A 14,307-nucleotide genomic window follows, 5' to 3' on the forward strand; every position below is an offset into this window, starting at 1 on the left:
ACTGCTGCCAAGGGTGGCACAACCAGTTATTAGGTTCAGGGGGTCAATTATCCATCCATCCATCTTCCTCCACTTATCCGAGATTGGGTCACGGGAGCAGCAGCCTAAGCAGGGAAGCCCAGACTTCCCTCTCTCCGGCCACTTCATCCAACTCTTCCCGGGGGATCCCAAGGCGTTCCCAGGCCAGCCGAGCGACGTAGTCTCTCCAGTGTGTCCTGGGTCTTCCCCGGGGCCTCCACCCAGTGGGACCTGCCTGGAACACCTCACCAGGGAGGCGTCCAGGAGGCATCCGAACCAGGTGCCCAAGCCACCTCATCTGGTTCCTCTCAACGCAGAGAAGCAGCTGCTCTACTCCGCGTCTCTCCCGGATGGCCGAGCTTCTCACCCTATATCTATGGGAGAGCCCAGACACCCTGGAGAGGAAACTCATTTCAGCTGCCTGTATCCGTGATCTTGTTCTTTCGGTCACAACCCACAGCTCATGACCATAGGTGAAGGTAGGAACGTAAATCGACCGGTAAATCAAGAGCTTCCCCTTTCGACTCAGCTCTTTCTTCACCACGACGGACCGATGCAGAGACTGCATCACTGCTGACGCCGCACCAATCCGCCTGTCGATCTCCCGCTCCATTCTTCCCTCACTCGTGAACAAGACCCCAAGATACTTGAACTCCTCTACTTGGGACAGGATCTCATTCCCAACCTGGAGAGGGCATTCCATCCTTTTCCGACTGAGGAGGGGGGCAATTACTTTTTCATAAAGGGTCAGATAGGTTTGGACCCCCCCCCCTTAAAAAATGAAATAATAATTCAGACACTGCATTTTCTATTTACTTGGGTTGTCTTTGTGAAATACATAAATTGGTTTGATGATCCAAAACATTTAAGTGTGATAAATATGCAAAAACATCAGGAATCAGAAAAGGGGCAAATACTTTTCCACAGCACTGTAGCTGGTGAAATAGGCTGCTGGTCAAAGCTCCCGCAACAATTCTAGTTTATAAAAAGGAAAACCTGCATTTTTTTACTTTTGTCCATAATTAGAGCATCTTTAAACCCAAGAGAATAACCATTTAAAAGAGTACTATTAAAGCAAGTTAAACAAAGGAGTCAGAAATAAGTAAATGGTACCATTCAGTCTGTGGGCGTCTTTTGTTTTCATTGGGCCACGTCAGTTGCTTAATTTTATCTGCTAAACTGATGATTTAAGCTACTTTCCACTGAAATAAACATAATATTTACAAGTTTTTAAGATATTTTTTGCTTAAATTTCATTTTTTAGTAATGCATCGTGAAAGAGTTCTGCAAAAAATGTTTTAATTGCAATTATTAATTGTTATTTCTTGCAAATTAGTGACACAGTACTAGAAATCAGTGTAATTTTATGTATATGCCTCTAATTTCTGTGTTCTTCCATAGCTGATATGTTGTCAGATTGTCTTTTTTTTTTTACCTAAATATGTGGTTACTACTCACTGTATGAAACATAACCCAGGCCACAAGTTGAATTATAACAGCTGATACAAAGCTTTAGTGAGTGCTAAAAGAGTAAGTCATTGCCCATGGTGACGTGTATTAAAGTACTGATGTCTTTGTTGTACAGACAACAAGTCTCTTCCATTCATGGCGATGCTGAGGAACCTGAGGAACATGATCATTAAAGGCATCAGTAAGGCTCATCATGAGAAGATCCTCAACAGACTCACCAACAAGGTGAGATTCTTTTAACAGTGGAAGAGGTGATGACATGAGGTGTTATAATTGTATGGTTATCAGTTTGCTTTTACGTATCCTTAAAAATCAGACTGTTACGGGATGATATAGTAGATTCTTTCTTGTAACTTTTTAATGATATCTTTACAGAAAGCTGTTATCGAGAGTCGGCAGTTTCCTTTCAGATTTCTCACTGCTTATAAAGTCATCCTGCAGCTTCGAACTCTGGGTGAGACGCTTCTACAATAAGGAACACTAAAAATAAAAGCTCTCCCACAAACTCAGGATCATATTTTATGCAGTAGTTGTAAAATGACACAAAGTCATGACCATCTTTTGTGGTCATGAGCTAGGTTATGTTTCATATTTTTCATCTTATTAATGGAACTCATAAAAACCAATGGCCAAAACTGTCGATAGCACATTTTTGAGTCTGCCTTGTAAAGACTTGGTTTTGGCTGGATCCAGTGTTAATTTCTATAGCTATTTTAAATGTAGTCTTTGGGCCAATCGCATTTCTACCCCTTAACACTTCCCCTTTGTCTTCCCCTTGCCCCTCGGAACAGCGTGGTAAGGGGTAGGGGTGAAAACCTTTCCTTAAGAAATGAAACCACTTGATTGTTGTTCATCATCACACATTGCTTATAAACAGCGCGTCATTTGGAGGTGACAATAAAGCTATGACCACCTCGTCCATACCATGGATCTCTGTGTTGATCTTCTCTTTACATATGCAGTTAATAGCCCTCGTTTACACGTGTACATACCAAAAATACAATAAACTCCCATCCCTAGCAGATTGACTGAAAACACAAAAAATGAAAACACTGAAGAGTGAAAACACAACTGCTGTGTTTTCTATCATCATTATGATAAAAATATATACATTTATGCACCTCCTTTGAAATGCCTTTCAGTTTTATTCAGTTTATTTATAGCTTTAGTCTACTTTTAGTTGACATAAAAAAAGAAACATTTTAGTCCCAATTAAGTCCATGAAAAGTCCCCACATTTTAGTCAAAACTTGAGAACATTTTTTCATTTTTGCTCTGGTGCATATCACAATCCTGCAAACCCTGGTATCCCTGCTTACTACAGATAGAAGTCAGAAGAGCTACACTCTTCCTAACAGTTTGTGCTCTCTCTTCCTGTGCGTTTTTACAGTTTCTCTCAGTCGCTTTGGTACATTTTTCAGATCTGAATTGAAATTCTTTTTAACAAGTTGCAAATGCTTTGGTACATCCCTGCAAATGACTATGTACAATTCTCTGCTGTTTCCTACATTATCGGTTGCTTATGTCATGTTGCTCAAAATGTATTTTAATGGGTCTCTGCTGAATAGTCTCACCCCCACACAACATTTAATCATTAGTTCATTGCATAGGTATTTACATGCAAAATAGTTGAACATGGTGTCATGATATGTCAAGCATATTTCTGTACATTTCCATTAGACTTTTTTTCCTAAATCTGTCCTGAATTGGTAAATTGCTCCCAGGTGAATCTTGACTTTCTCTAACGAAGGGAAATGTGTGAAGCATTAGATCAACCAATGATCAAGGAATTTGATTGAGGAGAATTTGACGATTGAGGAATTTTCTCAGGATGGAGATGTAAAGTATGTGATCGCCAGCCACATACACAGATGACCCTTCTGGCTGCCATGGGTGCAGCGTGTGATGACATCACAGCAGATACCTGCAGAGGCTGGATAAGACACTCTAAAAGATTCTTTCCACGCTGCATCGTGAGAGAAGATATTCATTGTGATGTGGATGAGAATTTTTGGCCCAACAGACAGGAACGTCAAGAGGTTTAGATAGACTGCACTGTAATTCCTACAGCACTGCATGTACAGTTTTCTCTAAGAAGATTGTCCTATGTTCACATTTCTAGTTATGGTTTTTTTTGTTTTTTTCTTTGTGCTATGCAGTGCTGTCTTTTCTTTTCTGTATCGCAATGAGTCTGTCAACAAATTACAGTACAAACAGTAAAAGCATAAAAGTGAATTGTCATCAAAACTTTAGCCCTAGTTTACATCAGAACATTCCTCCGGAGTACAGTTATACTGACAACGTGACTAAGCAATCTGACTGTCTTATCCGTACACAATGACACGAGGACTTGACATTCTGATGGCACTGACATGTTCATTGACACAGATATTTACTCTTGAGAGATGAAGTAAGGATTTTGAGCAAGAGACTGGCTTTTGCAGGTAATCCATAGTGTTTTGCTGTTTGTACGAATTGTTTTGAGAAATGCACTTACTGTTTTGCAAATGTTGAGGATGATTCGAGAAATGAACCAAAGCGACCTAGAAAAACTGTAATATTCAAACAAAACTAAATAAAATTTCAGTTTCATTTAGTCTCTTTGATGAAAACTAAACCTTCTTTTCATCAGAGTTTTTAAGATCTTTTTTTAACCAGTCTTAGTCTCATCTGTCTAAACAAAGGCAGTCTATTAACATTTTCAGTCATAGCTCGTCAGTCATAGTCGGCAAGATTAACTCTAGCAGGGCCAGCATGCACTTACAAAATGTGATATCCTCTGAAGATTTTTGCATGATTGGGTTAATTAAACACAAAGTGTAATCACTGGCTATTAAGATAATGATACATTAAACACACTGATAATCAACAAACACACTTGTTAATGTTTTTTTTTTTTTTATTGGATTCTTATAACTTTACTTTTCATCATTCTGTTGTCTAGCCTCAGCAGCTCAGCAGGCCATCCCTCCTGTTCATGAGATCCTGAAGGACATCCTGAGAAAGATTCCCAAAAGCAAGCAATTCAGACGTATGGACTGGGAGTCTACTGAAAGGAGCAGGATAAGGGTGACACGTGGGGTGCCTTTTCTCTACCGACAGTATCGACTCAGGAAGGCCCAGCTTATAAAAGCCAAGTATGCAAAGTATCTTTGAAATATAGTCCACTGCTCTTTAAGTTTATTGGTTCTTAATTTTAACTTCCTTTCATACCTTAACCTAACTTATTTTAACTTATATACTGACATAAACCTCTTAACTCCTGTTCTTCTCTTTTCTGTTCTCTCCTCCCTCATGAAAATGAGGGAGTAGGGGGAGGTAGAACATCAGCCCAGCCCAGTTAGCCCGGACCAGGGTGCCTCACTCTGTCTTTGTTTCCCCCATCCTCTCTCTTCACACTTTTCTGTCTCCATTTCCCATTTTCTCTTTGCAGTTCTTTTTCATGTGTAAATAGCTGTAATATCTGTCTTTTTGTATTTATATCTGAGTCATGCTAGGGTAGGTAGTATCAGAATTGTCTCTACCTGGAGCATTCATGTAAAGAGCCCGAGGTCTGTTAAAAGTGGTGATGTAGTTTGGGTTTTAATGGACTTGTGGTAGTACTTACGGAAAATCAGTTGTTTTGTTGTCTTTGAGGCAGAAAATGTAAATACATTCTAAAAGAGTAGCACTAAAAAAACACTGAAAATCAGATAAAAGGTTAGGAAAATGCGACATGAACATGCTGTGTAAAATGTAAATAGAAACAGGATGCAGTGATTTCATTTTAATCCATATAGATGTGAACATTTGTTTCTTTTTAATGGTTTATCTTTTACAACCCCAAGTCCAAAAAGGTTGGGACCCTATGCAGAATGCAGTGGTTTGCAAATTTGATGATTCAATATTTTATTCACAATACAACATAAACAACATATCAGATATTGAAACTGAGACATTTTACCATTCCATGAAAATATTAGTTCATTTTGAATTTGACGGCAGCACCTCATCTCAAAAAAGTAGGGACGGGGCACCTAAAGGTTGGACAAGTTTATGAAAAATCGCTAGAGAAGCATTTTGCAACTAATTACAGTCATTGACGAAAGTATTGGCACCCCTGGAATTTTTCCAGAAAATGCACAATTTTTCCCTAGAAATTGTTGTAATTACTAATGTTTTTGATGTACACATGTTTATTTCCTTTATGTGCATTGGAACATCACAAAAACAGAAGAAAAAAGCCAAAATTGGCGTAATTTTACACAAAACTCAAAAAACGGGCCATACAAAATTATTGGCACCATTTTAAAACAGTGGGTAAATCATTTTATTTCAAGCATGTGATGCTCATTTAAACTCACCTGTGGCAGTAACAGGTGCTGGCAATCTAGAAATCACACCTGAAGCCAGTTAGAATGTATAAAAGTTGACTCAACCTTTGTGTTGTGTGCCTGTGTGTGTCACACCAAGCATGGAGAAGAGAAAGAAGAGCCCAGAATTGTCTGAGGACTTAAGAAGCAAAATTGTGGAAAATATGAACAATCTCAAAGTTAAAGACCATCTCCAGAGATCTTGAAATTCCTTTGTCCACTGTGCGTAATATAATCAAGAAGTTTATAACCCATGGAGCTGTGGCAAATTTCCCTGGACGTGGACAGAAGAGAAAAATTGACAAAAGAATGCAACGCAGGATAGTTGGAATGGTGGATAAACATCCTCAGTCAACTTTCACACAAATTCAGGCTGTCCTGCAGACTCAGGGTGCAAAAGTGTCAGCTCGGACCATACATGGTCATCTGAATGAGATGAAGCGCTATGGCAGGAGACCGAGGAGAACCCCACTGCTGACAAAGAGACATAAAAAAGCCAGACTAGAGTTTGAAAAAATGTACCTGAGTAAGCCTCAATCCTTCTGGGAGAACATTTTGAGGACAGATGAGACTAAGGTAGAGCTTTTTGGAAAAGCATGTCGTTCTACTGTTTACAGAAAACGGAATGAGGCCTACAAAGAAAAGAACACAGTACCTACAGTCAAACATGGTGGAGGTTCAAGGATGTTTTGGGATTGTTTTGCTGCCTCTGGCACTGGGTGCCTTGACTATATTCAAGGAATCATGAAGTCTGGAGACTATGAAAAAAGTTTGGGCGGCAATGTAGGGCCTAGTGTCAGAAAGCTGGGTCAGCGTCAGAGGTCATGGGTGTTTCAGCAGGACAATGACCCCAAACATACCTCAAAAATCACCAAGACATGGATGGAGAGTTCTGAAGTGGCCAGCAATGAGGCGGGATCTAAATCCTATTGAACATCTATGTAGATATCTCAAAATCGCTGTTCCGTGAAGGCACCTTTCAAATCTGAGAGACCTGGAGCAGTTCGCAAAAGTTGAGGGTGCCAGCAATTTTGTCTGGCCCATTTTTTGAGTTTTGTGTAAAATTATGTCAATTTTGTATTTTTTCTTCTCCTTTTTTTGTGTCGTTCCAATGCACATAAATGAAATAAACGTGTTTACCAAAAACATTTGTAATTGCAACAATTTCTGGGGGAAATGGTGTATTTTCTGGAAAAATTCCATGGGTGCCAATGCTTTCATCCATGGCTGTAGGTTAATTGGCTATGGTTCGGTCACATGACTGGGTATAGAAGGAGCATATCAGGGAGGCAGAGTCTCTCAGAAGTAAAGATGGCAGAGGTGCACTAATATGCAAAAATCTGTGTCTAAGAATTGTCTAACAATTTCAGAAAAATAATCCTCAGTGTAAAATTGTTAAAAACTCTGAACATCTCACCATGTATAGTCCATAATATCATCAAAAGATTCCAAGAATCTGGAGAAATTATTGTGCACAAGGGACAAGGCCAAAGGTCAGTATTAGATGTGCGTGATCTCCAGGCCTTTAGTAGCCCTGCTTTAAAAACAGACAGGACTCTGTACTGGAAATCTCTGCATGGACTCAGGAACACTTCCAGAGATCACTGTCTGTAAATACAGTTGGCTGTGGCATCCACAAATGCAAGTTAAAGCATGTAATGCAAAGAAGAAGCCATATGTGAACATGATTCAGAAAGGCAGCTGTCTTCTCTGAACCAAAGCTCATTTAAAATGGACTAAAGCAAAATGGAAAACTGTTCTGTGGTCAGATTAATCAAAATTAGACGTCATGTCCTGTGTACTAATGAGCAGAGGGACCATCCAGCTTGTTATCTGTGCACAGTTTAAAAGCCTGCACCTCTGATAGAATGGGGTTTCATTAGTGCCCATGGCGTGGGTAGCTTTCACATCTTGACAGAACTATCCTGAAAAGTAGATAGAGTTTTAAGAGCAACATGAGCTCCCATCCAGACAGAATCTCTTTCAGGGAAGGCCTTGCATATTTCAGCAATACAATACTAAGCCACATGCCGCATCTGTCACAATAGAAGAGTCTGGATGCGGAACCTGCCTGCCTGAAGTCCAGATATTTCACAATAGAAAACATTTAGCATATCATAAAATAAAAAAAAATCTAGCAAGGGAGACCCAGGACTATTGAACATTCCTATATGAGAACAAGAATTTGAGATGTGTTGCTGCCATCAGATTCAAAATAAGTGAATATTTTTCATGAACTGGTAAAAAGTCTCAGTCTATTTATGTTCTATTGTGAATAAAACATGGGCTTATGAGATTTGGGCCTCAACCCTTTTGGAAGTGGGGTTGTACAAGATAAATCATTAAAAAGAAACAAAAGTTTGCATCTATGTGGTTATACATGAAATCTTGGTAAGTCACATGATGAGACTTTTCTTTCTGCTCTTCCAGTGAGCGGCTGTTCTCCGTTGAACTGTTGGACCGTTACTGCAGAGCTCTGGAGACGGCCGTGCAGATCTCCTGTCGCTACAACATTCCCCCGCTCCCTGGACGGACTGTCATCCTTCTCAACGCACACATGAACACCAATGTGGACTTGAAAGGGGACCAGGACTTCTGCCTGCCACCAGACCCCGACCAGGAAGAGGAGGAGGGGGAGAAGGAAGAAGAGGAGGAAAAAGAGCAGGAGAAAGAAGAGGAAGCAGAAGAAGAACTGGAGAAGATGAAAGAGGAGGAAGATGGAGAAGAGATGGAAGAGGAGGAGGAAGAAGCAGAGGAGGATATAGAAGAGGAAGGAGAAGAGGAGAAAGAAGAGGAAGAAGCAGAGGAGGATATTGAAGAGGAAGGAGAAGAGGAGAAAGAAGAAGCAGAAGAGGAGATAGAGGAGGAGAGAGCAGAAGAGACAGAAGAAGTGAGCGAGAGAAGAAGGAAGAAGAAAAAGCAGGATGAGAATCTGACTCCATCTGTACGGGCTTAAACCTTAAAAAAAAAAATCCTCATCCTTGTTTACAGCTTAGTATTCTTACCTCTTCCTATGTCTGCATCCTCCCAGGCTGAAGAGATCGGAGTTTTGCTCTCTCTGATGATCTGCAGCAGTGCTGAGGACGCCCAGCTTGGCTTGTTTAATTGGTATACCACTAAAGAAGTCAAACTTCAGTCTGATGTTCTTCTGGAAAATGTCAGGGCTGTGATGAAACAAATAAAGGTCAGATTTTTTTATTTTCTCTGTCATCCTTTTTCCCTCATGCAACAAGGAGTCATTTAAATCTTCTTCCACATCTTCATCATAGTGCTATTTTAGCTTTCACATAGAGCTCTTTAAATAAGTCCAACAGAGGCACTTTCACAAGCCCTCAAGATTTAGTGAACTATTTATAATTAAATTTCTGCATCCATAAAAAAGACCAGGTGTGATTTTAAGGGATTTTTCACCATTTTTCAGCACTAATTGTCTTTCACAGGTATTTGGAGAGTCATCCCCCACCACTGACAGAAATTTTCACTCAAAAGTCTTAACCAGCAAAAACAAGGTAATTTTTTACAACTGTATTGTGCATTGCTAAAGGTGGATGCTTATTTCCTTATTTATGGTCAAAACGTAATAAAGATAAGGAAAAGAAAGTCCAAGGATGGTGTAGTAGCAACAAAACACAATTTCCCTTTGTGTTGCATTTTGAAATTCTGTTATTTTGCATTTAAAATGTGTTTTGTTTCACCAGACACACCAGATAAACTGTTTCACACATCCATTGCATGTATTTTTTCACATTTATCTCAGAAAGCTCCCTTACAAAGCATTTGAGAATAGCAGGATTGTTGACGAATGCTCTGTATGTCACATTCATTATGGGCCAATCAGAGTAACAAGACAAAATAAGGTTGTACTCATTTGCAGCTCCAGTAAGTACCTGTGTTCAACAGGCAAACACTGATGTTTATGAGCTTAATGTAGATAAAGTCATGCTGAGGCAGACTGGGAGAAGAGCAAACATTTAATCTCCATCAAGAGAAGCTTTCAGTGTGGCTTTTTCTTTTGTTTTAATAAAAAATGAGGCACAATTCTGATAAAACTGCTGCTATACAGTTGCTCCATCTGAGCTAATCGCTCCATTAGCAGCAACTGTATACAGCCGATCACACAACAACTACTAAACCCAGCCCATAACTCGCACAAACCCATGCTGAGGTAACCTTGCAAAGCAGATACCCCTGTTTCCTTGTTTTTCACTGGTGAATCCGTCTTGCAAAGCTCCCATCTGAACCATTTGGGCCCAGTTAGAAAGTGACAGAACCAATCAGTGATGAGGGGCAGTACTTTCAGGCGCAGCAGAGTCGTGACGTAAACAAGCAGCAGCAAGAGCTGGTGCAGTTATGGAGGAACAGCTTAACATGGATGCTGCTAAGCCCCAGTTTTATCAGAACTTGAAAACATTTCTTTATTAAAAGAAGAACAAAGAACAGCAGTGAGCTGTTTTCTTTTCAAAAATGACAAAAGTCGAGTACTTACATGTCTATAGTCACCATGTTTCGCGTATTCCTTAGTAGCTGCGCACGCGCAACTTGATAGCTGCTATGTCACGTGTTTTGTTGCTCTGATTGGCCTGTAGAGATGTAACAGACAGGAAGTTCACCCAATCACACACTGAGTTTTTTTCAAAGCCTCTGCCTTTTCTCAAACGTTTCCAATTGAAGCTTTTCCAGATGGATGTGTTTCACACATCCATCTGGCATGTCAGGTTAATGTTGAAGCAGGTTAGGAGAAAACATCTTTTTCGTCATGAAAGATTTGCTCTTTCAATAAAGAAATGCGGTCCAGTTCTGATAGAAACGCAAGAACAATAGCTACATCTGAGCTCATCACTACGCTGGCGGCAGCCATTACTTTCATCTTCCAGCACAACTAAACTCTGCCTGTAGCTGCCACTGCATTCTCCTTTAATGATGCTGACTGGTCAGGTTAATTTTTCAGACCTGGCGCAGTGGTTTCACATTGGAGCTTTGCAAGATGGATTTGCCTGATGCAAGGTTATTATAGTTAACTAAAACTAACTAAATAACTAAAACTAAAATGTGAAAATCGTTTTAGTTAACTGAAACTAAATAAAAACCAAGCTTTACCAAAAAATGGAAACTAACTAAAACTGTATAGACCACTTAAAAAACTAACTAGAACAAAATAAAAATAGAGACAAACTAGAATGGCCGTCTGAGGTGGCAGACCCACGCCTAAGCAGCACCTCCGAGGAACTGACGCTCCCATTGATTACTATGGTGTTCAAAATTTCGAAGTCTGAGAAAAAGCAGGCTTCACACAAGTGTAGTTTTATACCTGGAGTTGTATTCAAACATCATCTTTAAATAAATAAAATGGTATGTGAAGAGTAGCCTATTTAAATAAGTTTTAAAACATATATGCTGTTCACTCAACCCTGACATCTGTCTGAAATAAAGTAAAGCTAATAAAAACTTAACTAAAACTGAGCATTTAAAAAATAAATAAATAAATAAACTAACCAGCAGTTAAAACTAATTGAAACCAAACTGAAAGTGAAAACAGAGAGTGAAAACAAAATGAATATAAAAACTAATGAAAAATCCAATACTATTATAACCTTGGCCTGATGACAGAGTTTGAATGCAACCAAACCATCTGCTTTGCAAGGTTTGTTTCTGTTTCATTTAGATTTTTGTACTGTCTTCATTAAAGATTTATTGACTTACTGTTTTGAAACAGATGTGCTCCTATTTTGAAAATAAACAGCTTAAGGTAGATTCAGATTGTGACATAAAAGAACTTGCTATGGATTGCAGAGAACATAAGGGAACAATTACAGATGTAAATTTTTGATAACACAAGCTACATATGACCTCTGATTGTCTGTGAGGTATTTTTTTTAGTGAAATGAGACATTAAAGAGCAGCGGTGGACTTATTTTACATCACTGTAGTGAATATTATCCTGACCTTTTCTACTCTTGTATCACAGCCTGACAACATCATCATAGTGACTGACTACTGGGTCAATAGTGAAATCCAGTGGTACATGAAGTGCTACCGGAAGGAAGTAAATAACAAAGCCCTCTTGGTGAAGATCTCCTTTGCAGAAAGGTAAAGCTCAAATTTTCTTTTGTAATTCTCATTTATCTCCTGGTTACTGATGGATGGACAGAGTGAGGGTAGTCATAGAGACTGTCTGCTTAGAAAAATACAGTAGTTCCTTTTTTTTTGTTTTTTTTTTTTGTTTTCTGACTAAATTGCTAAGAGAGGGTGATGAGGGGGTCATACGAATCAAATAGCATCAGGTGCTATGCGGACTGAGAAATGTGCATGGGACGCCTGCCCTACCAACAGATCCAAACCTGCACCCCCTATAATGTCACATATCTGACTAGCTGAATGTACGGTAAAGTAGACAAAACAAGAGGCATAGATAGAAATGAATATTTATTTCACTATCTAGCTCTCATTTCCCTTCCTGTTTCCACATTTTCTTTACTATTTTTTTGATTACTTGCAGATACAAAGAGTTTTCTCCTGACAGGAACATTGTAAACCTGGATGGCTTCAGTGAACAAATGCTCAGGTAAAATGTTTGATTGCTCAGTTTGATTCTGAGACTTTATTTTTATTTTTTTTATTATTAATTTCAATTTCAGCTTCACACAGTCATGAAAACAATAATCAAGTCTAAACAATTATTCTGCCATATACCATGTTCAGCTTGTGTCATTCATAGGTTTTGCCATTTGTAGAAAATGTAGTATATTCTCCCTTTCCTCCCAGCATAGTGTGAGCTTTGCGCCTCCCACCAAAACAGCTCTCACTCTAAATAAAGTGAGGAGCAGAGGGAGCCACAGCACAATCTCCAGGTAGTTTGAAAAGAATGAGAGCTAAAAAAGATGACAGTAAAGCAGCCATTGGTTAGCAAAAAATAATAATTATACATTTTATTTATAAAGCGCTTTTCATAGAAACTCAAAGACACTGTACAATGACAACATTAATCCCATGAAGAGCACTATTAAAGGCAGGCAAATCAACAAAAAACAAACAGACAAACAAACAAAAACACAAAACAAGATCAGAATCACAAATTAAAATCTTGTCTAAAGAGGTTTGTTTTGAGGAGTGATTTGAACGTGGGCAGGTCCATGCAACTTTGAATATGAGTTGGCAGTGAGTTTCAAAGAGAAGGGGCGGCTATGGAGTGGGCTCTGTCCCCAAGAGATAATATGAGAAAGACTCGCTCTGGTTTTAAGGAGTCAAACCTGAAACAAAGTAAAATAACCTGCAGAATTACACAGTTACACCACTGCCACTCAAGACAACACAACAAATTGATTATTTTAAAATTCAGGCACTGATGAAGATATTGTAAAATAATTGAGTATTTGCATTTTTCCCTCAAATTCCATGTGCTGTGTCTGTACAGTGATCTGCAAGTGAAGCTCATTCAGGATTAAATCTCTCCTTTTCTAGTCAGTCCTTACATTTTCACAGCCATGTGCTCTGATCCATCTACAGTGCATGCCTGAAGTGCCACTCCAGGCTACTCAGCATGAGATACCTGCCAGGTCTTTTTTAGAGGAGGCTTCTGCTAAAGGTATCAATCCATGTAGATCAGATCAACCCAAACAGGAGGAGGAATGTGCAAAGCATGTCATCAACTTCAAAAAAGAACACAAAATGCAGACTCCCAACTGTAAATCTCGTCTCTCTATCAACATAATGTCCCTTCCTGTCACACAAGCCATGTCAGTTAAAGGGTCACAGAAGTAACATCATGCCATCGACGAAGAAAGTTAATGTCTTGAGTTAGAAAACATCTGAACTTCCTGCGTGAACTCACAGTTCTGCATCAGAAAATGGCAAATTAAGATAAAAATAGTCCAAAAAATGACATAAATACAAAAGTTGCAAAAAGTAGCAAAAGGGGCAAAAAATGGTAGAAATGGAGTCAAACTGGCTAAAATGGGGGAAAGTGACAAATAAGTGGAAAAACTGGGGTGAGGAGGCAAAAAGTTGTAAAAAGGCAAAAAACTGGCAAAAAACAATGCAAGAATTGGCAGAAATGGGTTTAAAGGGGCAAAATGGGCATAAAATGGCATAACGTGGTAAAAAAAAATGAGGAAAGTGGTTAAAAAAAGGTCAAGAAATGGGCAAAAAGTTGCAAAAGGATGCTGAAGAAATGGAGAGAAAGTTGCAAAAAGAAGAAAAATGCAAATATTTGCAAAAGGAAGCAAACAAAAGTGGCAAAAATTGTTGAAAAGGGCAAAAATGGGGCACAAGTGACCAAAAAAGGTCCAAAATACAGCAGAGAAGTGGTGAAACATGTTTAAAATAGCACAAATAGATTATTTCAATATCAGAGCCCAATCATAGGTTGACACATTTTTCAGCTCCTTAATGAAGTAATTGTTAGCCTGCACCAATGCTGCTGATCCACCACACATACTGTACATCAATCTCATTGTTAAAGCCCAGCTGGG

At 39.1% G+C, this 14,307-nt stretch overlaps 1 protein-coding gene across 1 annotated transcript in view; it reads left to right on the forward strand.

Moving 5' to 3' along the window:
• Positions 1 to 14,307, forward strand: part of LOC121519956 (telomerase protein component 1-like) — a 47,440-nt gene that overhangs the window by 9,473 nt on the left and 23,660 nt on the right. Inside the window, exons 10-18 of the mRNA XM_041803086.1 lie at positions 1,604 to 1,713; positions 1,864 to 1,942; positions 4,432 to 4,624; positions 8,270 to 8,470; positions 8,714 to 8,783; positions 8,871 to 9,023; positions 9,280 to 9,348; positions 11,805 to 11,926; positions 12,336 to 12,401. Coding sequence (XP_041659020.1) covers positions 1,604 to 1,713; positions 1,864 to 1,942; positions 4,432 to 4,624; positions 8,270 to 8,470; positions 8,714 to 8,783; positions 8,871 to 9,023; positions 9,280 to 9,348; positions 11,805 to 11,926; positions 12,336 to 12,401 — 1,063 coding nt within the window. The remainder of the gene's footprint in view (positions 1 to 1,603; positions 1,714 to 1,863; positions 1,943 to 4,431; positions 4,625 to 8,269; positions 8,471 to 8,713; positions 8,784 to 8,870; positions 9,024 to 9,279; positions 9,349 to 11,804; positions 11,927 to 12,335; positions 12,402 to 14,307) is intronic.

Source organism: Cheilinus undulatus, linkage group 13 (genome assembly GCF_018320785.1).
Source record: "Cheilinus undulatus linkage group 13, ASM1832078v1, whole genome shotgun sequence".
In the NCBI taxonomy this organism is placed as follows: domain Eukaryota; kingdom Metazoa; phylum Chordata; class Actinopteri; order Labriformes; family Labridae; genus Cheilinus; species Cheilinus undulatus.